General features: G+C 37.1%; 1 protein-coding gene across 16 annotated transcripts in view; it reads left to right on the forward strand.

Moving 5' to 3' along the window:
- Window positions 1-26,548, forward strand: part of COP1 (COP1 E3 ubiquitin ligase) — a 273,082-nt gene that overhangs the window by 179,535 nt on the left and 66,999 nt on the right. For all 16 annotated transcript variants that reach the window (XM_514018.6, XM_009438784.3, XM_001153038.6 and 13 more), the window contains one exon: window positions 1,433-1,549. In XM_514018.6, coding sequence (XP_514018.2) covers window positions 1,433-1,549 — 117 coding nt within the window. The remainder of the gene's footprint in view (window positions 1-1,432; window positions 1,550-26,548) is intronic.

Here is a 26,548-nt window from a genome sequence, read left to right on the forward strand (position 1 = left end):
TTCATATTTATGATGTATATCAGTATACAGTCATATGCACACACATTTAACGAATAATTGGCTGGGCCCAGTGGCTCACATCTGTAATCTCAACATTTTGTGAGGCTGAGGTGGGCAGATTGCTTGAGCCCAGGAGTTTGAGACCAATCTCAGCAACGTGATGAAACCCTGTCTTTACAAAAAAAATAGAAAACAGGTAGCCAGGCCTGGTGACACACACCTAGCTACCCGGGAGGCTGAGTGGGGAGAATCACCTGAGCTTAGGAGGTAGAGGCTGCCTGAAGTGAGGCATGATTGTGCCACTGCACTCCAGCCTGAATGACAGAGTGAGGAGACCCTGTCTCAAAAATAATAATAATAATAATAATAAAAAGAATAATATATATAAAACTGTATATATATATATATATATATATATAAAATATACCACCTAGCTCCAGATTGCTTTTTTTGTTCCTGTCTTTTATGTCTTAGTTGTGGGTCTGTGTTACATCTGAGTATAAATTTATCATTTATCTATATTGATTTTTCCTTTTTATTGATTTTTCTTTTTTTATTTCATTTCATTTCATTTTTTTTTTTTTTTTTTTTTTGGTGGCATGATCTCAGCTCACTGCAACCTCTGCCTCCTGGACTCAAGTGATTATTCCACCTCAGCTTCCTGAGTAGCCAGGACTACAGGCCTGCACCACCATGCCCAGCTAACTTTTGTATTTTTAGTAGAGGCAGGGTTTCACCATGTTGCCCACGCTAGTCTCTTAACTCCTGAGCTTAAGTGGTCTGCTGCCTCAGCCTCCCAAAGTGCTGTGATTACAGTCATGAGCCACTGTGCCCAACCTTTTTATCTATATTGATTTTTGACATTGAAACTAAGCTCTCTTGGTTTTAATGTTATTCTGTTATTCAGTCATTCAGTGATATGGTTTGGCTGTGTCCCCACCCAGATCTCACCTTGAATTATAATAGTCCCCATGTGTCAAGGATGGGGCCAGGTGGAGATAATTGAATCATAGCAGGTGGTTTCCCCCATACTGTTCTCGTGGTAATGAATAAGTCTCATGAGATCTGATGGTTTTATAAATGGGAGTTCCCCTGCACACGCTCTCTTGCCTGCCCCCAGGTAAGACATGACTTTGCTCCCCATTCACTTTCTGCCATTGTTGTGAGTCCTCCTCAGCCATGTGGAACTGTGAGTCAATTAAACCTCTTTTTTTTTTTTTTAATAAATTACCCAGTTTCAGGTATCTTTTTATTAGCAGTGCGAGAACAGACAAATACATTCAGCTTTAACACTTTTAGTCCTAGTAAACCAAATGTTTTAGAGTGGCACAAAAAGATTTCTGGAGCAATAAGCCAACTTTCCCAAGTTACAGAAGCATTTACTAATGTATTACTTGTTTCTCTTTTTGTTTTTATTGTCCTTTGCCCTTAGTGAAGCTGTGGTCTACCAATCTAGACAACTCAGTGGCAAGCATTGAGGCAAAGGCTAATGTGTGCTGTGTTAAATTCAGCCCCTCTTCCCGATACCATTTGGCTTTCGGCTGTGCAGGTAAGAAATGAAAGCAGATTTGTCTTCCTTTGATGTTGGTTAAATATCATGGTAAGGATAGGAGAGCATTTTAAAACAAATAACTCTTTTGTAGGTTTAAATGTTGTTTTTATTATTAGGCTCTAAATTAGAAGTATACAGTATGCCATCATTACTCATTTAGTGCTGTACCTTAATTGCACTATTCTGTCACTTATCTTTAATACATAGATATGAATTTGTTAATTTTTGTCATTTTTCTTAGTGTTTATATGCATGAATTAATGCTTATTACTTATTCACAAACATAAGGTCATAATAACATTTAAATAGTTAAGCTATTATTAAGCTATATTGTATAGGCACAGGAACACTTTTTTTAAGGCAAACTATTCTTTCAACAATTATTTATTGAGTCCCTACTATGCACAAAGCACTCATCTAGGGACAGTGAATAAGACATAGTCTTGTATCATGGAGTTCATGCTAACATAGTATTCAAAAAATGTTTGCTATTATTATCATACCAAATAATCATTTGGTAAATTATTTTTCTTAACTAGGGTGACCATATGTCTGTGTTTGCCTGGGACAGTCCTAGTTCACACCGTTTGTACCATTGTATTTATTATTAGTGCCCTCATTCATTCACAAAAGTGTCATGAGTTGGAAGGAAGATAAATCATATGGTCACCCTACCCTTAATTTTTTTATCTTTCATATTTTCCCCCTTGAATATTTACTAAAATAGTAAATACTTGTAATTTGGCTTCTGAATGGTGAAGTCTTATTTTTTATTAATAATATCAGGGTTTTACAAAAAAAAATACAAGTTAGCACCATCTGATGGAGACAGTAGCAACTTTTAAAAAAAGGAAATGCATAATTTAAACCGTGTCACTATACTTTTTCCTTTTATTCAACTCACTGTGTCACTGGGCTACTGACATAATTTCATAGTTCAGTTTAAGGAGGACATGGACTAACGTAGATGTGGGTAAAATTCTCTTTTTTTTAGCATATAGAATTTATTTTTAATGATTACATGCTGTTTTCATTTGATCCTACTTCTGTCTTGTTTAAATACTTACTTTGTCACGAATTAGAAATGTGAACTTGAGCAAGTTCTTTAACTTTCTCCCAAGTTTTTTATCTTTAACATAGAGGTAGAGCTGTTTGGGGCTGTTATGAGGATTATGGAAAAAAGATTCTTTGTGTAAAGTTCTTATTATTGTTATTTTTATTATTAATATGTATTCAATTAAAATATATACTCTTAGTTTATTGAGTTTGAGTGTATGTTCTGTTTTATAAACATACTGGCCATCATTTATGGATATAATATTTTATCAGTATTTAATTAATTTGTACCAATGCCAGATATGAATATTATCAAATTTTTTCCTTCTTGGAAAATAGGAACCTACTTTAAAAATGCTTCCGCTATCTGCTAGGCAGTTTTCCCCAGTATTATACATTTTCATACATTTCTTAGTTATTTTTCTCATTTAATTTTCCATGTAAGCTTTAAGATTTATAGTTTTCCAATTCTAGAAAAATTCTTTTGGGATTCTTATCAGACTTTCTTGTATTTATTTGCTGATTTTAGAACCATTGGCATTATTGTGATAGTATGTCTTTCCACAGTTACATGAGGTGTCTTTTTTATTTGTTTGGGTTTTCTTTTTTTTGTTTTTTTGTTTTTTTGAGACAGGGTCACCCAGGTTGAGTACAGTGGCACGATCACAGCTCACTGCAGCCTGGTCCTCCCTGGCTCGAGTGATCCTCCAACCTCAGCCTCCCAAGTAGCTGGGACTACAGGCGTGCACCACCACACCTGGCTAATTTTTGTATTTTTCGTAGAGATGAGGTTTTGCCATGTTGCTCAGGCTGTTCTCAAACTCCTGGGCTCAAGCAATCTGCCTACCTCAGCTTCCCAAAGTGCTGGGATCACTGCCCCCTGGCTATTGTTTGGGTTGTTTTCTGTGTTTCAATGAGATTTCATAATATACTTACTTTAGGTTCTGGACTTTTCTGGTCAATTTTTTTTCCTATATATGTTACCATTTTTGTTATTTTTAATAAAATTTTATTGTCCACTCTTTTTTTAGGTTTTTTTTTTTTTGCTAAATGTAGACAAAACTTGTTCATATTTGGATATTTGTTTTGTATCTTGGGACCTTATAAATTTTTTACATTAAGTCTAGTAGCTTTTTAGTAGTGTTTGGGTTTTCTGTTTATACTTGATATCTGCCCAAAGCAATAATTGCATTTCTTCTTTTCCAATGATTTATCACATTCTCTACCTCTAAGGCAGAGTTATACTAGTGATAGCATCCTCCCCCTTCTATTTCATTTAGTTGAATGAGCTTTAGTGTTCTGCTGTTTAGAATATCTACTTTTGAAAAATATTTTATTATTCAAATTGTTTTACTTTACTGTTTCTTAATTAGAAGCAAAACAGTATTTTATCAAGTACCTTTTAGCACCAATTGGTGCTTATGCTTTTTCTAACACGGAATTGTATTTTTCTTGAATGAACCTTGCTTTGGCATAATGTAGAATTATTTTGATAAACTACTATATTTTAAATCCATATATTAAATTAGCCTATTATTCATTTTATTTTTTTTAACTATCTTTGCCATTTTTATCATCAATAGTTTTGTAATTTTCAGTGTAGAAGTCTTGAACTTCTTTTGTTAAATTTATCCTTATTTTGTTACTTTTATTTCTGTTGTGAATGGAATTGCTTTTAAATTTTATTTTTTGATTTTTTTGTTAATAGTGCACAGAAATACCATTGATTTTTATATATCTATCTTGTATCTCTAACACTGCTTCTCTTTATTCTTGTTTTATTGTGGATTTCTTGGGGTTTTCTACACGTAGAATCATATCTGCAGTTGAACAATTTATGAATGCCATTTTGCTTTATTGTATTAGCTAGAAGATCAAGTACAATGTTAAATAGAAGTGGTAAAAGTATGAAAAACTTTTCATCATACGTGAAGAGCATTTAGTCCTTCACAATTAAGTATGGTGTTGGCTGTGAGGTTTTTTGTAGATACTTTTTATCAGTTTGAGTAATTTTTTATCTGTTCCTAGTTTGCTAAGAGTTTTTGTTATGAATAGGTGTTAGATTTTGTCAGATGCTTTTTTTCTGCCTCTGTTGAGGTTGATTGTGAGGTTGATGTCCCATACTATAGTAATATGGGACAGTAATGTTACTATAATATTAAACCAGCTTTTCAAGTACTTTTGTGTCTGTGTTAGTAATGGATATTCATCCGTAGTTTTATACATTTATTTAGAGACAGTCTCACTCTGTCAGAGCCCAGGCTGGAGTGCAGTGGCACGATATTGGCTCACTGCAACCTCTGCCTCCCAGACTCAAGTGATTCTCGTGCCTCACCCTCCTGAGAAGCTGGGACTACGGGCACCAGCCACCACATCTGGCTAATTTTTTGTATTTCTAGTGGAGACAGGGTTTCACCATCTTGGCCAGGCTGATCTCGAACTCCTGACCTCAAGTGATCTGCCTGCCTCAGCCTCCCAAAGTGCTTGGATTACAGGCATGAGCTACCATGCCCGGCCTGTAGTTTTCTTATGATGATATTTTCTGTCTTTGACAGCAAAGAGCTACTGGGTTTAAAGAATGAGTTGGAAAGTGTTCATTCTGCGTTCTGAATGAGTTTGTGAAGAACTGGCATTATTTTCTTTAAATATTTGATAGGATTCATTAGAGAAACTGTCTGGGCTTGGATTATTCTTTTGGGGAAGATTTTAAATTCCTAATTCAATGTGTTTACTTTTTCTTTTCTTTTCTTTTTTTTTTTTTTTTTTTGAGATGGAGTTTCACTCTTGTTGCCCAGGCTGGTGTGCAATGGCACGATCTCAGCTCACTGCAACCTCTACCTCCTGGGTTCAAGCGATTCTCCTGCCTCAGCCTCCCAAGTAGCTGGGATTACAGGCATGTGCCACCACTCCCAGCTAATTTTGTATTTTTAGTAGAGATGGGGTTTCACCATGTTGGTCAGGCTGGTCTCAAACTCCTGACCTCAGGTGATCCACCCGCCTCAGCCTCCCAAAGTGCTGGGATTACAGGCGTGAGCCACCACGCCTGGCCTGTTTACTTTTTCTAGGTGAATTCATATTTTCTAAGTTTTCTAATTTATTGGCATAAAGTTGTTAATAACATTCCTTTATAATTCCTGTATTGTCAATAGTAATGTACCTAGTTTCATTCCACTATAATTATGTATTTTCTCATTTCTTTTTGGTAGGTGTAGCTAAACATTTGCTAGTTTCTTCACCGTGTAATAGTGTGTGTGGAAAGGCTGTTGTAGTTCTTATTGTTGGAAGGTCTGTAGAATGATTCTGTAGGCTTGGCTTCCTGTAATGACTCTTAGCTCATCATCAGATAGGCCAGGAGAGCTGTTATTTCTCAGCTAGTGGCACTACTGAAATCAAGAATATGATGCCATTACTGTAATCACGGAATCAGGAATCCTTCACTACAACTCCCACAAAGCTAGAAACTAGACACTGGAACACTACAACAGAAAACCCCCACATCTCTACAATGGTGCTTGTAACAGAAACATTCAAAGCAGAAGGAGAATGACCATAAAATGTTCACCTTTCAAATCTTAAATAAGTGCATCTGATTGATGGAATCTAATTCATGTCTAGAAGCATAAATGCAAGGGCATCTGAGCAATGTAGTTTTAACCTTGTATCTTGCATAGGTTGTAAGCACTTTAAGATGGTGGAAATGGATGCTGAGGGCACATTGAGGTTAGGTATGAGCTAATTTTCCTCGGTCTGAAGCAGGGGATAGTATCAGCAAGGCATCAATGAGGCCAATAGTGCTTAATTCATTGCCTTTCATTGTACCTTTCACTGACTAAAACATTCCTTTAATACAAGAAAAACTTTACAACTAGAAAACTGACCGATATTCAGTCATCTTCATTTAGAATTGAAACATTTTTTAAAATGTAGCCTGTCATCTAAATGTTTCTCTTTATGAAATAACACTGTTTCTTTAGCTGTATTGTTTAGTTTACCACTGAGAGCGATACAGAATCATACTCATGAAGTTGCTTATTAATAAATATCATTTGTGATGATGAATCTGACATTAGGAATGGGCTGTACTTTTCTTAAACATTGCTTTTGGAGTTTTGAGAGGTAGAAAATTAGTATATGAGCTACCCACCAATTATAGTTTGACTTCCTGTTGCAAGGGCACTGTGGATCCTACCAGGGAAGTGAGGCATCATGCTAATTGTAAGCTTCCCTGTCTGTCTTGCTTAGATCTTATATTTGTGCTTGTTACAATAAGTTTGTTTCTCTTTGTACTTTTATTTTGTTATTTTGTTCTTTCACCTTTTTCATACATATAAAAGACTTTACAAGTCCCAATATAGTTATCAAAGGAATAAATTAGAATGAAAACATATGTCTTCTGAGCTTTGTGTATGTAATAACATTGCCTCAAAATACATTAATTAAAATGAAAATGCTAAGATAATTCAAATTTCAGTATCTTAGGAGATTTTATAGATCTTTCTATGATAGAAAAGCAAAAATTAAAAGATAATAAAGATGTGAACACGAAAGTTAACAAGTATGTATATAGAAGATGGAATCTGTCAGCTAGAGAAATCCACGTTCTTTTCAATCAGACATAGATTATTTACTTAAAATGATTTTTTATGCTTCTCTTTTTCAATAAAGTCAAGCATTCATTCTGATCCCAATATATCAGACTTGGTTCTAAATGATTTTGACAGCTTCCCGTAATGAATTTGTCTCTGAGGATATTCAAAGAAAGCAGCAGTAGTAGTGTTAAAGGGTCCCAGCTAGGCCTTTTCAGTTCTTTCCTATCATTGTTAATGTAGACAACCATTTCCCAGATTTTTGAGATAAATCAGTTTATTTATTTGCAATATTTACATGCCTACATGGTTTTTTAAAGTTATTTTAATGTATTTTTAATGATTAAAAAATTATGTCCCGTATTTATTAGTCATTCATTACTTACCATTATTTGCATTTAATCCTTAAAGCAGAAGTGTACAAAAAAGAGATTAATGTAAAGCAAATCAATGAGGATTGAAGCAAATTAATTCTCTCAAAATAAATATGTAGTATCTTTAGATAATTTGGCACCTGCTGAGTTTGTACAATCTTAGCAAACTAGGCCATTTAGAGGAAATAATTCTGTACTACTTTTTGAGTGTGTTTTTTAATGCTTTTACTTCTGGTGTGGGCATGCTGGATTTTATATTTCTAAAAACCAATAAAATTTGGAAGGCATTGCCTCTAAATGTTACCTAAAAAATAGAAAACACAACCATAAATATGCCTAGTAATTAGCACATATTTTATTTCATAGAAACTGATTCCTGGCTGGACCTGGTGGCTCACACCTGGTAATCCCAACACTTTGGGAGGTTGAAGCAGGGGGATTGCTTGAGCCTTTGAGTCCAGGAGTTCAAGGTGATAGTGAGCTGTGATTGTGCCACTGCAGTCCATCCTGGGAAACAGAGCAAGACCATGTCTCTTAAAAAAAGAAAGAAGAAAGAAACTGATTTCTAAGCAGGCAAAATGTAATATCAGTAATTTTTGCCCACAGCTTGTGCTTATTTAGTATTTTATAACTCATTGTAAATACTTTAGATTATGTGATTTATGTTTATTCCTTAGCTCATTACAGTAATATAGTGATAATACTGTGTTTTCTGCAAGTAATTACTTGTATATGATGCTTTTAGATGAATTCAAATAGTAAATCACCAAATTTTAAATTATTTGATACATATTTTCCTACATTTCCCAGTGATAAAGCCCACAATATAATTTCGTTGTTGTTGTTGTTGTTGTTGGGACAGAGTCTTGCTCTGATGCCTAGGCTGGAGTGCAGTGGTGGCACAGTCTCGGATCACTGCAGCCTCCACCACCCAGGTAGAGCGATTCTCCTGCCTCAGCCTCCTGAGCAGCTGGGATTACAGGCATGCACTACCTCGCCTGGCTAATCTTTCTAGTTTTGCAGAGATGGGGTTTCACCATGTTGGCCAGGCTGGACTCGAACTTCTGACCTCAGGTGATCCACCTGCCTTGGCCTCCCAAAGTGCTGGTGTGAGCCACCATGCCCAGCCTTACAGTGTAATTTTTTTAGCCACTAATATCTATGTATAAACCATGTACTGGGCCCTGTTAGTGAGTATGAAGGTTTTTTTTTTTCCCCCCCCCAAGATGGAGTCTCACTTTGTTGCCCAGGCTGGAGTGCAATGGCGCGATCTTGGCTCACTGCAACTTCTGCCTCCCAAGTTCAAGCGATTCCCCTGCCTCAGCCTCCTGAGTAGCTAGAAATACAGGCATGCGCCACCATGCCTGGCTAATTTTTGTATTTTTAGTAGAGACGGGGTTTCACCATGTTGGCCATGCTGGTCTTGAACTCCTGACCTTGTGATCTGCCCACGTCGGCCTCCCAAAGTGCTGGGATTATAGACGTGAGCCACCATGCCTGGCCAAGTATGAAGTTTTAAACAGGATCTTTACCTTTGGCAGTCTAGTTTGAGAAATATCACGGAAGAATTAGGGCAACATATTTCTTCCTTCAGATAAAATTAAAATAAACAAATCATGAACATATATAAATAGATCTTACTGGAAATAAATGTTTCCTGTAACGCCGTTAGTGATTTTTTTTTTGAGACAGGATTCTCCCTCTGTGGTCCAGGCTGCAGTGCAGTGGTGTGGTCTTGGCTCACTGCAGCCTCTGCCTTCCAGGCTCAAGTGACTCTCCCGCCTCAGCCTCCCAAGTAGCTGGGACTACAGGAGCATGCTACGATGCCTGGCTAATGTTCATATTTTTTGGAAAAACGTATTTTCACCATGTTACCCAGGGTGGTCCTGGATTCCTGGGTTCAGGCAATCTGCCTGCCTATGCTTCCCATGGTCCTGGGATTACAGGTGTGAGCCACCGTGCCAGGCCCCGTTAGTGATGTTTTGATTTTTTTTTTTTGTTATGATTTGGTGGTAGTAGTAGTGATGATAATGATGATGATGATGATGATTATTATTATTATTATTATTATTTGAGATGGAGTCTTGCTCTGTTGCCCAGGCTGGAGTGCAGTGGCATGGTCTCAGCTCACTGCAACCTCCGCCTCCCAGGTTCAAGTGATTCTCCTGCCTCAGCCTCCTGAGTAGCTGGGACTACAAGCGCACACCACCATGCTCAGCTAATTTTTGTATTTTTAGTAGAGACGGGGTTTCACCACATTTGTCAGGCTTATCGCGAACTCCTGACCTCGTGATCCGCCCGCCTCGGCCTCCCAAAGTGCTGGGATTATAGGTGTGAACCACCACGCCCGGCCGTGATTTATTTTTTTAAAAAGTCTATTCTCGCTCTGTTGCCCAAGCTGGAGTGCAGTGGTGCAATCTCAGCTCACTGCAGCGTCTGCCTCCCAGGTTCAAGCGATTCTCGTGCCTCAGCCTTCCAAGTAGCTGGGACCACAGGTGTGTACCACCATGTCTGGCTAATTTTTTTATTTGTAGTAGGGACAGAGTTTCACCACATTGGCCAGGCTCGTCTTGAACTCCTGACCTCAAGTGATCCACTTGCCTCGGCCTCCCAAAGTGCTGGGATTACAGGCGTGAACCACCTTGTCTGGCCTGGAATTAAGCATTAAAAATTCTTCACTCTGTGGTCCAGGCTGGAGTGCAGTGGTGTGATCTTGGTTCACTGCAGTCTCTGCCTTCCAGACTCAAGTGATTCTCCCGCCTCAGCCTCCCAAGTAGCTGGGACTACAGGAGCGTGCCACAATGCCTGGCTAATGTTCATATTTAATATGGACATTAATATTAATATACCTTTTTCAGCAAAAAGAGATAAACTTAGTATGGATAAAATAAATGAAATTATTTTTTCCCTATTGATAAACAGAATCAGTTCTTTTCAAATTATGTATTTTTTATGTTCCTCAAGGATTGAGAGTAGGAAAGGATGGCTCAAGCAGACAGGGAGAAAAAAAGAGTAAAAAGGGTTCTGATTCCTACTTGTGCTTTAAGCTGAGCAGCTCTTCTTTAATCTGTTTTATATCATAGGGTTTCAAATAAATTAGGTGAGGGAGGACTGGGTTTTTTCATGTTTCTGCTACTCTTTCTTAACTGAGACTTCTTTTTAATTGTGGGAAAATGTACCTAATTTAACTGAGACTTCCTTAAAAATTGTATTAAGTTTTTAAAAATTGTCTTAATTATTTTAAATTACTGACAATTGTGGTTTAATCTAATGCGCAGATAAGTAATTGCTACTTCTTTGACTCTAGGAGAATATCACAATTGCTTGTATATCTATTGTGGATTGGTAAGGGTTGGAGAGATTATTCACAAAGTAAAGGGTAAATAATAATGGCTAACGTTAGTGCATCTTTAAGGTTTTATTCAGGTTGGAAACCAGGGCCAACTGTATGTGATAGAAAATAGGAAGTGATATCTTCTAATTCCTCCTCAAATCATGAACAAAGATCTGACAACTAAATTGAGAGCAGGCGTTAAGGGGAAATGCTTCTAAAGTATTCCATGTGTGTTTGTGTAACGGATACTTAGCTTGCTCTCTCTTTTGTCAAAGAGTAGCTTTCTTTCAGTTCTCTAAAACGGTATAGTGAGATACCATCAAAGGCTTAAAGGAAGTAAAAAATGGTTTAAGTATTGCTATTAAAATTAATAATGAGTCTGGGCACAGTGGCTCACACCTGTAATCCCAGCACTTTGGGAGGCCGAGGTGGGCAGATCACTTGAGGTTAGGAGTTCGAGCCCAGCCTGGCCAACATGGCGAAACTTCATCTCTACTAAAAATATAAAAATTAACCAGGTGTGGTGGCGCATGCCCTGTGGTCCCAGCTACTTGGGTGGCTGAGGCATGACAATAGCTTGAACCCAGGAGGCGGAGGTTGCAGTGAGCCATGATCACACCACTGCACTTTAGCCTGGGTGACAGAGCAAGACTCTGTCTCAAAAAAATAAATAAAAATAAAAGTAATGATATCTGTATGAGATAAATATTAGTAACCAGTGGACCTGTGTATGTTTAAATGGTCAAAATTTATTTCCCGCCTAAGAAAAACCTAGCAGGGATTTTCCCGACTTTTCTTCCCACCCCAGTCCTGTCACAGTATCCAAAAGCTAGGGCACTGAGGACTTTTATAAACTCTCAAGCATCTGAGAAGCCTAAAGAAATTCAGGATTTTTGAAATTCAGTTTGATGTCTGATTGGCCGTATTACATATGAGTCTTCCTTTATGTCTTATTGCTTTTTGGCACACAGTCTAGACTGATTGTGTCCCAATCTGTATTTTAAAACGTTGCCTCATTAATAATAGTCATTTTATACTTTCTTTACTAAAGGTAGTGAAATATTCATTGAACATTTAATAAGATATTCCTTTATCTATTTCACCTGATCATTTTAACGTATTGATGATTGCCTTATCAATGGTGGAAATGTCTCTGGTTCTGTTTTTTGTTTTTTACAGTAATCCTACAGGAAAATTATTTGTTGTACTAGAAATTATTCTGTAATATTTACAGAAATAAAGAGTTAGTGCATACTTTTGATTAGCTTCAACACTTAAGATGTTAGGAATTGATACACCCCTTAAACATTTACCTAATGTGTTCCTAGACTGGCAGTTTCTTTCTCTGTTTATTTCAGATAAAACAATGAAACAATGAATGCTGATTTAAGTAGATAAATTTTTTTGTTTATTTACCTTTGTTTTATCACCTGGATTGATAGTTACCTGTAATTTTTTTTTTTTTAAAAAAGAGTCATTCATAAAAATGGATATGTAAACACAATAAAAGTGTATTACAAATTCTATACAAAATAGTTTTTGAATGGAAATATAATTACATGTACCTGGCATCTCTGTTCCGTCTGCATTTTAAACGTGCAGTTTCCCCTAACTCAGAGAGGGAGGGAAAGAGAGAGAGACAGAGAAAGAGAAGAAAGAGCTCCTCCTTAACTCCAGCTTCTCATTCCTCTGAAGTCTGGTTTCTGCTCCTACCCTTACATAGAAATTCTTCTCACTAAGATCAGTAGCAGCCTCATGTCACTAAATTCAAGCCCTTATTTTATTTGATCTCTCAGTAGTAGTCAACACTGTTGACCACTCACTTCTGGAAAAACTTTCCTCGCTTGGATTCTAAAACAACACCCTCTGGTTTTTTTTCACCTCTCCCATATATAGTTCTCAGCTGTCTTTTCTTTGAAATGTTGGTATTCTTTGATACTCTGTTCTCTTGTCACTCTCTAAATTCCCTATGGGTTATTTTATCCATTTAGTTATTGTGTTTAAATAGCAGACTCCTGAATAGTTATCTCAATTCCACTCTTAGCTAAAAAAACTCCAGACATTTCTATTCTACTTACTGGAAATTCCTACCTGAGTATTCATTGCCACCTCAAACTTAACATCCAGAACTCAATTTTTCTTTTGCAAACCCATTACTTTATCTTCTTTTTTGTTAATTTTCCTGTTGATGCAGTGGTCCAAGCCATGTATCTCATTCTTCACGTTAAATTGAAGCATGTGTGTTCTACTTACTAAATGTCATCCTCTTTTTAAAAAAAATCATATTACAGAAGAATTTTCCTTTTTCTGGCTCCTTTTCTACCATTCACATTATAGCCCACTTCACCAAGGCTTCTGCCACCATAATTCCACTTAAAGTGTTCTTGTCATCATCACCAAATTACCTCCATGTTACTAAATTAATTGATCTAGTCTGTTCTTTTTCATTACTATTTAATATAATTGACCACTCCTCTATTTCTTCCATCCTTCTCTTCTCTTTGTTGCTTTCCCTGCAGTCATATCCAGCTTAGGCAGGAATTGAGTTATCTCTAGTTCAAGCCATTACTGTAACCAGGCAGCTTAACTTCAAAATTCATTTTAAAACTTCTTTTTCCTCCTTGGTTATCAAGATATAACCTTGAGGCACACATTGTACTCAGCTCAATTATTGTATGGCTTCCTTACCAAGTTTTCCCTTTTTAAATCCCTGCCTTCCCCTCAAAAATTGAAGTGGTTATTTTGGATAGGAATCTGACCCCTTCCCTTTACTTTTGGTTAATAAAGTGTCTGTCTTTCTACCAGACCTTGTCGTTGTTAATTGGACTCTGCAAACTGCAACGATTTGGACCTGCGTTTGGTTACATTACCTTTACCACTGGAGTAACCTCTTGCCTGAATACTCAGCTCTTCTCTACTTGTTTCCCTTCAGTTTGTTCTACAGACAGCAGGGATAATATTCTTTCAGATAAATTTATCCTGCGTTCCTGCTTTGATCTCTTTCAAACTTCTCTAGATTCATCCTACATTATTTCATGCTGCTCTCACTGTGCTGCTTCTCTGCTTTAGACATTCTTCCCCTGGCTCTTACCACAGCCAGTGCACACTCTTCAGTCTCATCTTAAACATCGTCTCCTCAAAGAAGCCTATTGAAAACGCTCTGTCAAGGAGACTCACCCAGTCATTACCTTTCCTCTCTGTCTCATTGTTATCACTTGATCTATATTTTATTTATTTACATAATTGTTTTTGTCTGACTTTAATACTTGAATGTAAGCACACAGAAAAGCAGGGACTTTTCTTGTTCATTATTGTATCCCCCACAATGTCCCTTACAACTGCGCATAATAGATTTTCAATAAATACATGTATTTAAAATATTAGTACTAACAGACATATATTAGTACTAATATAGTGTGTATATATGTATAGTGTACATATATATGTATGTATACATACACACACATTGTTTTTTGCCTAATTTTTTTGTAAAAGTTTTCGGAATACCAAGCCAACATAGAGTTTTGATTTCAGGTTGTAAGCTTCTTAAATTCAGAGAGTGATAAGTAAGGTGAAGTTTCATTTAGGACCCTTAGATTTTAATTTTTAAAAAAAACATGTATTTTATTATGAAACTCAGTCTTTAGCAGATAGTTTTATTTTTTAAATGTCCATATAGCCTTAAAGAAATCGTAATTAAAGAATGTAACCACCTGTTTTGAGGGTAATGACTTCTAACAGATAATTAGAATAGTTTTCAAATAAATGAATGACTTCCATTTAATAGAGATAAAGGTTGCAACTAGGCAGCATAACTTGTGCTGTTGAAATAATAAATGATTAAGTAGCTAATTTAGCACCCAGAATCACTTTCTCTGAACTTGCATTGATGAGAGTAGACAGTGCTTGACACACTGATGATTGTGTAGGAATTGGTTGGGTGGGGTCCGGGAGCAGAAGTCTGTAAAGCAGCCTTTCAAATGTAAGCGCAGCTTCCCACTTGATCTCAGTAGTCAGATGTATTCTCTTACTTTCTGTTTTCTTCTGTTCTCTATTTTCACCTCAAATCAAATTCTGCTTGCTTTCTGCAAATGAAAGTTCATTGTGCACCCTTTATTCTCCACCAAAAACATGAAGATAAAATACAGATACTTTGTATATTTTGAGGGAATGGAGAAATAGCTTCATATAATTAATCAGTGTTCCCACCCCAAAATTAAAAGAGCACTTATTGGAATGAACTCTTAATCAATGATTATAAAATCGGGCTGAGTAATCTTTCATACAGCTATAAAACATACATACTTTTGGCAGTGTCTTAACTAAAAAAGCCACAGGTACTTTCCTAGAATAACCTTGATAGTTTTACATGTGCACGTATTTAAATAAGTCTGGAATTTTAATTTTTTCTGCAAGCACGGCTTTCAAAGTAAAACACTATGTTAGTAATAGTGAGGTTATAAGTATACCAGCTATAAAAGGTCCTTTTGTATAAATAATATATGAAACATTTTCTCATACTTCAGTTAAAATTCTGTGTCTAATTTTGACTTTTCACATATTATATGGTGAGTTGAAATACATTTGTAGTCTTTGTAAACTATTTCAGTCCAAAGAGAATTATAATGAAATAATTTATTTATGATAGTCTAATGTAACAGAAATGAGAAATTATACAAGGAGAAAAACTATAGCAGGAAGGAGAACCAAGTAGGTTTGCTCATTAAATGAAACTTAAATCCTTTATATTCTTTATAATGATTCATTAAGACCAAATAAGATACTACAAAGAGCAAATGGAAAATTTTAAATTACAAGATTATATTCCAGTTATCTCTTATTTTAGAACTCATCATCATCTTGTGTTTTTCCCCCTAGCTAAGTAAATTTCTGAACCGTATTTTCTTTTCTTACTATAATCATATATTTTTGGGATGAGTTACATACTCAGCCCTCTGTACCCTTGGGCATCTGCTGATTTAGCCAACCTTGGATCAAAAACATTTAGAAAAGTATTAATATGACAATAAAAAATAAGATAAATTTTGGAAATACAGTATAACAATTATTTACATACAACATTTATGTTGTATTAGGTGTTATAAGTAATCTAGAGATGATTTAAAGTATATGGGAGGAGGTGTGGAAGTTATAAGCATATACTATGGTCACTTTGTAAAAGAAACATGAACATCCATGGATTTTGGTATGGAGGGCATGGGGATTTGAAACCAGTTCCCCTGAGGATACCTAGGGACTACATAATGCAATCACGTGTTGCTCAAGGATGGGGATGCATTCTGAGAAATGTGTCATTAGATTTTGTCATTGTGGAAACATCACAGAGTATACTTACACAAACCTACTGCATACCTAAGCTATATAGTATAGCCTAGTACTCCTAGGCTACAAACCTGTATAGCTTGCTACTGTACTGAAAGCCGTAGCCAATTATAGCACAATGGTAAGTATTCGTGTATCTAAATGTAGAAAAGCTACAGTAAGAATACAATATAAGGTTAAAAAAAAATGGTACACCTTTATAGAGCACTTACCATGAATGGTGCTTGCAGAATTGGAAGTTGTTTGTGGTGAGTTAATGAGTGGTGAGTGAATATGAAGACCTAGGTCATTACTGTATACTTAGGCTATACTAAATTTATTTTTTAATAGTTCTTTGTTTAGTAATAAATTAACCTTAGCTTAATGTAATTTTTTTACTTCATTAACTTTAAAACTTAAGCTTTTTGACTCTTTTGTAATAACACTTAGCTTGGCTGGGTGCGGTGGCTTACATCTATAATCCCAGCACTTTGGGAGGTCAAGGTGAGTGGATCACTTGAGCTCAGGAGTTCAAGATCAGCCAAGTCACATGGTGAAACCCCCAGCTCCACAAAAACTTAGTGGAGCATGGTGGTGCACACCTGTAGTCCCAGCTACCTGGAAGGCTGAGGTGGGAAATTCACCTGAGCCCAGGAAGTCGAGGCTGCAGTGAGCCATTATTGCACCACTGTTCTCCAACCTATGGCTCAGGCTGAAGTACAGTGGCTATTCATAGGCACAGTGTTAACACACTGCAGCTTCAAACTCTTGGGCTCAAGCAGTCCTCCTGCCTCAACCTCCCAAGTTGCTGGGATACAAGCACACACCACTGTGCCCAGCTTCCTGAGGTTGTATTACAGTTTTTTTTTTAATTAATAGAAGGAGTACACTCTAAAATAATGATTAAAAAGTACAGTAAATACATAAGCCAGTAACACAGTTGTTTATCATATATTGTATACAGTATGTAATTGTATGTGCTATACTTTTATTTTATTGTCAATGCAGTAGGTTTGTGTACACCAGAATGACCAAAAACTTAGAATAATGTGTACAAAGTTACTAATAGGCACAAAGTCTCTAGGTGATAGGAACTTGTCAGCTCTATTATAATCTTATGGCACTGCCATCATATATCATCATGAAATGTCATTATCTGGCATGTGACTGTATATAAGTGCATTATAATAAATGTCTATGTGTGTTATATTTCTAAATTCTCTCTAGCCATAAAACAGTTACTATTTTGAAGCTCACATTTTGAGTAATTGGACAATTTGAATCTCACATTGTCTAGAAAGATTGATTTGATTGTTAAGATGGTATGATAAGCATACTCTCTGGTTTATGGAGTACATTAATGAGAAAAAAGTAAGAAAGGGAAGATTAACTCACATAATTAGTGAATGTGAACATAACCATCTTAAGTACTTAGAGTTTATTCTTCTATTTCGGTTACTTTCCTCCCTTTAATAGAAATGGAATTTCTACTTACTACACCATACATATTTGTAGATTATTCATTGGTTTAGTTATTTTCTATCAAAACTGTCAAATAGAACTGCAGTAATAGTTCTAGCTACATTTGGCTGTTGAGCACTTGAAATGTAGCTGGTTTTACTGAGAAAGTAAGTTTTAGTTTAATTTTATATAACTTAAATAACCACATGTGGCTAGTGACTACTGTACTGGACAGCACTATTCTAATTTTATAAAGTACAGGTTTTGAATTACTGCCACCACATTATTTTGTTTTTCACACCAACAAAAACTTTGAGATAGCAACTAAAACTGAGATAAACTAAAATCTGTTTTAATTAGAAAGCATGTTTAAAGGGGAATATTAAGAAAGATTAAAGTTCTCTTTTCACTGTTCCCCACAATTAAAAATTAGCGTTAAAAATGTACTTTAATCTGTCCTCAGGCTCCTGAGGAAATGTTAATATAGACAATTTTATTTCTATAAATGGTGATATTTTTGATATCACCTTGTCATTTAGCATTGATTTTCTATGAAGAGTCAAGTATTAATTCATCTTGTTGGCTTAAAGTATTTGTATGGTTTTTCTTACCGACATTTGACATTTAGCTGCATAAAAAATAAGATGTGTTTGTTTTCTTCTTAATGGCTGTGGAGATAGCATCATTTGACTTAACAACTGAAATAAGAGAGACAGATTCCCTTTATACTGAAAAGGCCAGAAGGTCATTTAAGTAATCAAATTTGGCATCACCATTGGAACAAACATGTGCCTCTTCTTTTGATGTGATAGAAAGGACCATCACCTTTATAGTATTTGTGCCAAAAACATTTAATTTGAACATAATAAGAAAACATTTAGACAAATTCAGATGTGTGGAACAATGTGCAAAACAGCTGTCCTGAATGCTTCAAATATAACAATATTATGAAATGTTTTATATAATAGGCCAGAGACATGGCAACTAAATACAATGAGTGACCCATTAGTAAAAACTTAATAAATATTCAGGCCCTTTTTTAAACAGTTGGGAGATATCTGAATATAGGATGCATTGTATATTATATCAATATTAATTTTCTTGATATTGTGTACATAGGAAAGGTTTTGTTTGTAGAAGGTAGAGGCTGAAGTTTTTAAAAGTCAAATATCCTGATGTTTGAAACTTAAAGTGGTTCAGCGGTACAGGGGACAGAGAGAGAGAGAGACAAGAGGCGGTGTGTGTTTGGGGTGTGGGTAAAGCAAATATGGTGAAACATTTACAGTTGGTGAGTCTAGAATAAATGGTACAAGGTTATTCATTGTGCTGTTCTTTCAACTTCGTTGCAGACTGGATATTTTTTTCAAAGCTAAAAGGGGAAAAGGAAAAACAGTAATTGACTGTACCCTAATTCCTCATTATTAAGCATACTTTTTCAATTATGGCAATGCTTCAGAAATATAAAGACATACCGTCCTTTATAAAGGAAAGAAAATTATTGCGGACCCCCCCCCAAGTAACCTAAACTTATAACTTAACATCATAATGTTACTACAATATATATAAAAATGTAAAGGTGTAGACCATCTTCATATGCCCCTGTCTCCTAAGTAACTATAACTCAGAACAAATTCTAATTATTAATAAATGCAATATATAAAATCAAAATTCAAAATAACAATATGATGGCATAATAATAACAATAATCAGATTAACTGGTATAATTTTGCTGAAAATAAGTCACCACTCAACATACCAAACTGGTTATGAGTACTCCAATACAGTTTCTTTTGAAGTTGTCACGTCTATAGAAACATCTGTCATTTGATAACTCACTGTAAAAACCTTCGTGCAGTACGCAATTTTTAGCTACTGTAAAACTTTTATGCAGTACACAAGGACATAATTTAACCTTTACTTATATGCCTTTCACATATTACACCCCTTTTGTATTAACATGAGAATACGTTAGTATATTATTATACGGTACTATGTTATTTTTATAATACCAAATTATTGTCACCTTATGAAATAACTTGAGAAATTATGTATTAAAATGTTTTTGAATTGTGAAATATTAGAATATTGTTACTATTTGACCCAACTCAAAATCTCCATGGGAAAATACCTGTCGATACCCACAGTATTGTTGAAAATAATCAGATGCAGTATCACAGCTGTGTCAGACTCTAGTACCAGTTGGGCAATCAAGGCACAGCTAAAAATTGAAAACAAAGATCTGGACAACAAAACAGCCAAAGGTGGGGGTCAAGAAGCTCTGACATGTACCTAGTTGTAGAATGCTATGCACATGTGCCAGGTGTAGTGTGCATATCCAGGAAAAACTGCAGAGAGCCCCAGTCTTCACCTCTGGTTGACCATGAGCTCTGTGTAAGCAGGAAGTGAAGGCTAAGGCAGATTTAAGCTCTGAAAGCATTCCGCAACATACACACAAATCGTGCAAAGCATTAAGGAAATCTTGTTACTGCTAAGTGTTGCTGACCCAGGAACAACTCCTACTCAGCTGGACTTAAAAATAAAAACAAAAATAAATAAAAAACTCATTAAAGATGTCAGTGGCTCCATGCAGTAGGAATTACAGGCTGAACAGATTTAGTCCCAGGGAAGTCATTAAACCACAAACAGCAACACCACCAATAGCAAAAAGCTGAGCTGGAAGAAAACCAGGAGGAAGAACTGAGTCCACAATTGCCACATAGTATTTTCCAAAGTGTCTGCTTTTCAGTAAAAAAAGGTATACACAAACAAGAAAAATTCTTAGTAGAAATTATCCTAGCTATAGGGCTTATATATTTGTAATTAGTTATTACAAATATATTCAAAAAAGGTAATTAAACCACAAAGAGTTAAAGGAAAATATGACAAATATACTTTATCAAATAGAGAATATTAACAAAAAGAAATAAAAACAAATAATTTTGTTGTTGAAAGTATCATAACTAAACATGAAAAATTCATTAGAGAGGTTCATGAGAAAATTTGACCTGTCAAAAGAAAGAATCAGGAGGAGCCAAGATGGCCGAATAGGAACAGCTCCAGTCTACAGCTCCCAGCGTGAGCAACGCAGAAGATGGGTGATTTCTGCATTTCCATCTGAGGTACCGGGTTCATCTCACTAGGAAGTGCCAGACAGTGGGTGCAGAACAGTAGGTGCGCGCACCGTGCCCGAGCTGACGCAGGGCGAGGCATTGCCTCACTCGGGAAGCGCAAGGGGTCAGGGAGTTCCCTTTCCGAGTCAAAGAAAGGGGTGACGGACGCATCTGGAAAATCGGGTCACTCCCACCCGTATACTGCACTTTTCCGACCGGCTTAAAAAACGGCGCACCACGAGATTATATCCCGCACCTGGCTCCGAGGGTCCTACGCCCACGGAGTCTCGCTGATTGCTAGCACAGCAGTCTGAGATCAAACTGCAAGGCGGCAGCGAGGCTGGGGGAGGGGCGCCCGCCATTGCACAGGCTTGCTTAGGTAAACAAAGCAGCCCCGAAGCTCAAACTGGGTGGAGCCCACCACAGCTCAAGGAGGCCTGCCTGACTCTGTAGGCTCCACCTCTGGGGGCAGGGCACAGACAAACAAAAAGACAGCAGTAACCTCTGCAGACTTAAATGTCCCTGTCTGACAGTTTTGAAGAGAGCAGTGGTTCTCCCAGCACACAGCTGGAGATCTGAGAACAGGCAGACTGCCTCCTCAAGTGGGTGCCTGACCCCTGACCCCCGAGCAGCCTAACTGGGAGACACCCCCCAGCAGGGGCACACTGACATCTCACACAGCAGGGTATTCCAACAGACCTGCAGCTGAGGGTCCTGTCTGTTACAAGGAAAACTAACAAACAGAAAGGACATCCACACCAAAAACCCATCTGTACATCACCATCATCAAAGACCAAAAGTAGATAAAACCACAAAGATGGGGAAAAAACAGAACAGAAAAACTGGAAACTCTAAAAACCAGAGCGCCTCTCCTCCTCCAAAGGAACGCAGTTCCTCACCAGCAACAGAACAAAGCTGGATGGAGAATGACTTTGACGAGCTGAGAGAAGAAGGCTTCAGACGATCAAATTACTCTGAGCTACGGGAGGACATGCAAACCAAAGGCAAAGAAGTTGAAAACATTGAAAAAAATTTAGAAGAATGTATAACTAGAATAACCAATACAGAGAAGTGCTTAAAGGAGCTGATGGAGCTGAAAACCAAGGCTCGAGAACTATGTGAAGAATGCAGAAGCCTCAGGAGCCGATGCGATCAACTGGAAGAAAGGGTATCAGCGATGGAAGATGAATGAAATGAAGCGAGATGGGAAGTTTAGAGAAAAAAGAATAAAAAGAAATGAGCAAAGCCTCCAAGAAATTTGGGACTACGTGAAAAGACCAAATCTACATCTGATTGGTGTACCTGAAAGTGATGCGGAGAATGGAACCAAGTTGGAAAACACTCTGCAGGATATTATCCAGGAGAACTTCCCCAATCTAGCAAGGCAGGCCAACGTTCAGATTCAGGAAATACAGAGAACGCCACAAAGATACTCCTCGAGAAGAGCAACTCCAAGACACATAATTGTCAGATTCACCAAAGTTGAAATGAAGGAAAAAATGTTAAGGGCAGCCAGAGAGAAAGGTCGGGTTACCCACAAAGGGAAGCCCATCAGACTAACAGCGGATCTCTCGGCAGAAACCCTGCAAGCAAGAAGAGAGTGGGGGCCAATATTCAACATTCTTAAAGAAAAGAATTTTCAACCCAGAATTTCATATCCAGCCAAACTAAGCTTCATAAGTGAAGGAGAAATAAAATACTTTACAGACCAGCAAATGCTGAGAGATTTTGTCACCACCAGGCCTGCCCTAAAAGAGCTCCTGAAGGAAGCACTAAACATGGAAAGGAACAACCCATACCAGCCACTGCAAAATCATGCCAAATTGTAAAGCCCATCGAGGCTAGGAAGAAACTGCATCAACTAACGAGCAAAATCACCAGCTAACATCATAATGACAGGATCAAATTCACACATAACAATATTAACTTTAAATATAAATAGACTAAATGCTCCAATGAAAAGACACAGACTGGCAAATTGGATAAAGAGTCAAGACCCATCAGTGTGCTGTATTAAGGAAACCCATCTCATGTGCAGAGACACACATAGGCTCAAAATAAAAGGATGGAGGAAGATCTACCAAGCAAATGGAAAACAAAAAAAGGCAGGGGTTGCAATCCTAGTCTCTGATAAAACAGACTTTAAACCAACAAAGATCAAAAGAGACAAAGAAGGCCATTTCATAATGGTAAAGGGATCAATTCAGCAGGAAGAGCTAACTATCCTAAATATATATGCACCCAATACAGGAGCACCCAGATTCATAAAGCAAGTCCTGAGTGACCTACAAAGAGACTTAGACTCCCACACATTAATAATGGGAGATTTAACACCCCATTGTCAACATTAGACAGATCAACGAGACAGAAAGTCAACAAGGATACCCAGGAATTGAACTCAGCTCTGCACCAAGCAGACCTAATAGACATCTACAGAACTCTCCACCCCAAATCAACAGAATATACATGTTTTTCAGCACCACACCACACCTATTCCAAAATTGACCACATACTTGGAAGTAAAGCTCTCCTCAGCAAATGTAAAAGAACAGAGATTATAACAAACTATCTCTCATACCACAGTGCAATCAAACTAGAACTCAGGATTAAGAATCTCACTCAAAACCGCTCAACTTCATGGAAACTGAACAACCTGCTCCTGAATGACTACTGGGTACATAACGAAATGAAGGCAGAAATAAAGATGTTCTTTGAAACCAACAAGAACAAAGACACAACATACCAGAATCTCTGGGACACATTCAAAGCAGCGTGTAGAGGGAAATTTACAGCACTAAATGCCCACAAGAGAAAGCAGGAAAGATCCAAAATTGACACCCTAACATCACAATTAAAAGAACTAGAAAAGCAAGACCAAACACATTCAAAAGCTAGCAGAAGGCAAGAAATAACTAAAATCAGAGCAGAACTGAAGGAAATAGAGACACAAAAAACCCTTCAAAAAATTAATGAATCCAGGAGCTGGTTTTTTGAAAGGATCAACAAAATTGATAGACCACTAACAAGACTAATAAGAAAAGAGAGAAGAATCAAATAGACGCAATAAAAAATGATAAAGGGGATATCACCACCGATCCCACAGAAATACAAACTACCATCAGAGAATACTACAAACACCTCTACACAAATAAACTAGAAAATCTAGAAGAAATGGATAAATTCCTCGACACATACACTCTCCCAAGACTAAACCAGGAAGAAATTGAGTCTCTGAGTAGACCAATAACAGGCTCTGAAATTGTGGCAAGAATCAATAGCTTACCAACCAAAAAGAGTCCAGGACCAGATGGATTCACAGCCGAATTCTACCAGAGGTACAAGGAGGAACTGGTACCATTCCTTCTGAAACTATTCCAATCAATAGAAAAAGAGAGAATCCTCCCTAACTCATTTTATGAGGCTGGCATCATGCTGATACCAAAGCCTGGCAGAGACACAACCAAAAAAGAGAATTTTAGACCAATATCCTTGATGAACATTGATGCAAAAATCCTCAATAAAATACTGGCAAAACAAATCCAGCAGCACATCAAAAAGCTTATCCACCATGATCAAGTGGGCTTCATCCCTGGGATGCAAGGCTGGTTCAATACATGCAAATCAATAAATGTAATCCAGCATATAAACAGAGCCAAAGACAAAAACCACATGATTATCTCAATAGATGCAGAAAAAGCCTTCAACAAAATTCAACAACCCTTCATGCTAAAAACTCTCAATAAATTAGGTATTGATGGGACATATTTCAAAATAATAAGAGCTATCTATGACCAACCCACAGCCAATATCGTACTGAATGGGCAAAAACTGGAAGCATTCCCTTTGAAAACTGGCACAAAACAGGGATGCCCTCTCTCACCACTCCTCTTCAACATAGTGTTGGAAGTTCTGGCCAGGGCAATTAGGCAGGAGAAGGAAATAAAGGGTATTCAATTAGGAAAAGAGGAAATCAAATTGTCCCTGTTTGCAGATGACATGATTGTATATCTAGAAAACCGCATCGTCTCAGCCCAAAATCTCCTTAAGCTGATAAGCAACTTCAGCAAAGTCTCAGGATACAAAATCAATATACAAAAATCACAAGCATTCTTACACACCAACAACAGACAAACAGAGAGCCGAATCATGAGTGAACTCCCATTCACAATTGCTTCAAAGAGAATAAAATACCTAGGAATCCAACTTACAAGGGATGTGAAGGACCTCTTCAAGGAGAACTACAAACCACTGCTCAATGAAATAAAAGAGGATACAAACAAATGGAAGAACATTCCATGCTCATGGGTAGGAAGAATCAATATCGTGAAAATGGCCATACTGCCCAGGGTAATTTACAGATTCAATGCCATCCCCATCAAGCTACCAACGCCTTTCTTCACAGAATTGGAAAAAACTACTTTCAAGTTCATATGGAACGAAAAAAGAGCCCACATCGCCAAGTCAATCCTAAGCCAAAAGAACAAAGCTGGAGGCATCACACTACCTGACTTCAAACTATACTACAAGGCTACAGTAACCAAAACAGCATGGTACTGGTACCAAAACAGAGATATAGATCAATGGAGCAGAACAGAGCCCTCAGAAATAACGCCACATGTCTACAACTATCTGATGTTTGACAAACCTGACAAAAACAAGCAATGGGGAAAGGATTCCCTATTTAATAAATGGTGCTGGGAAAACTGGCTAGCCATATGTAGAAAGCTGAAACTGGATCCTTTCCTTACACCTTATACAAAAATCAATTCAAGATGGATTAAAGACTTACATGTTAGACCTAAAACCATAAAAACCCTAGAAGAAAACCTAGGCAATACCATTCAGGACATAGGCATGGGCAAGGACTTCATGTCTAAAACACCAAAAGCAATGGCAACAAAAGCCAAAATTGACAAATGGGATCTAATTAAACTAAAGAGCTTCTGCACAGCAAAAGAAACTACCATCAGAGTGAACAGGCAACCTACAGAATGGGAGAAAATTTTCGTAACCTACTCATCTGACAAAGGGCTAATATCCAGAATCTACAATGAACTCAAACAAATTTACAAGAAAACAACCCCATCAAAAAGTGGGCAAAGGACATGAACAGAGACTTCTCAAAAGAAGACATTTATGCAGCCAAAAAACACATGAGAAAATGCTCATCATCACTGGCCATCAGAAAAATGCAAATCAAAACCACAATGAGATACCATCTCACACCAGTTAGAATGGCAATCATTAAAAACTCAGGAAACAACAGGTGCTGGAGAGGATGTGGAGAAATAGGAACACTTTTACACTGTTGGTGGGACTGTAGACTAGTTCAACCATTGTGGAAGTCAGTGTGGCGATTCCTCAGGGATCTAGAACTAGAAATACCATTTGACCCAGCCATCCCATTACTGGGTATATACCCAAAGGACTATAAATCATGCTGCTATAAAGACACATGCACACATTATGTTTATTGCGGCACTATTCACAATAGCAAAGACTTGGAGCCAACCCAAATGTCCAACAATGATAGACTGGATTAAGAAAATGTGGCACATATACACCATGGAATACTATGCAGCTGTAAAAAATGATGAGTTCATGTCCTTTGTAGGGACATGGATGAAATTGGAAATCATCATTCTCAGTAAACTATCACAAGAACAAAAAACCAAACACCGCATATTCTCACTCATAGGTGGGAATTGAACAATGAGATCACATGGACACAGGAAGGGGAACATCACACTCTG

Source organism: Pan troglodytes, chromosome 1, assembly GCF_028858775.2.
Source record: "Pan troglodytes isolate AG18354 chromosome 1, NHGRI_mPanTro3-v2.0_pri, whole genome shotgun sequence".
In the NCBI taxonomy this organism is placed as follows: Eukaryota; Metazoa; Chordata; class Mammalia; order Primates; family Hominidae; genus Pan; species Pan troglodytes.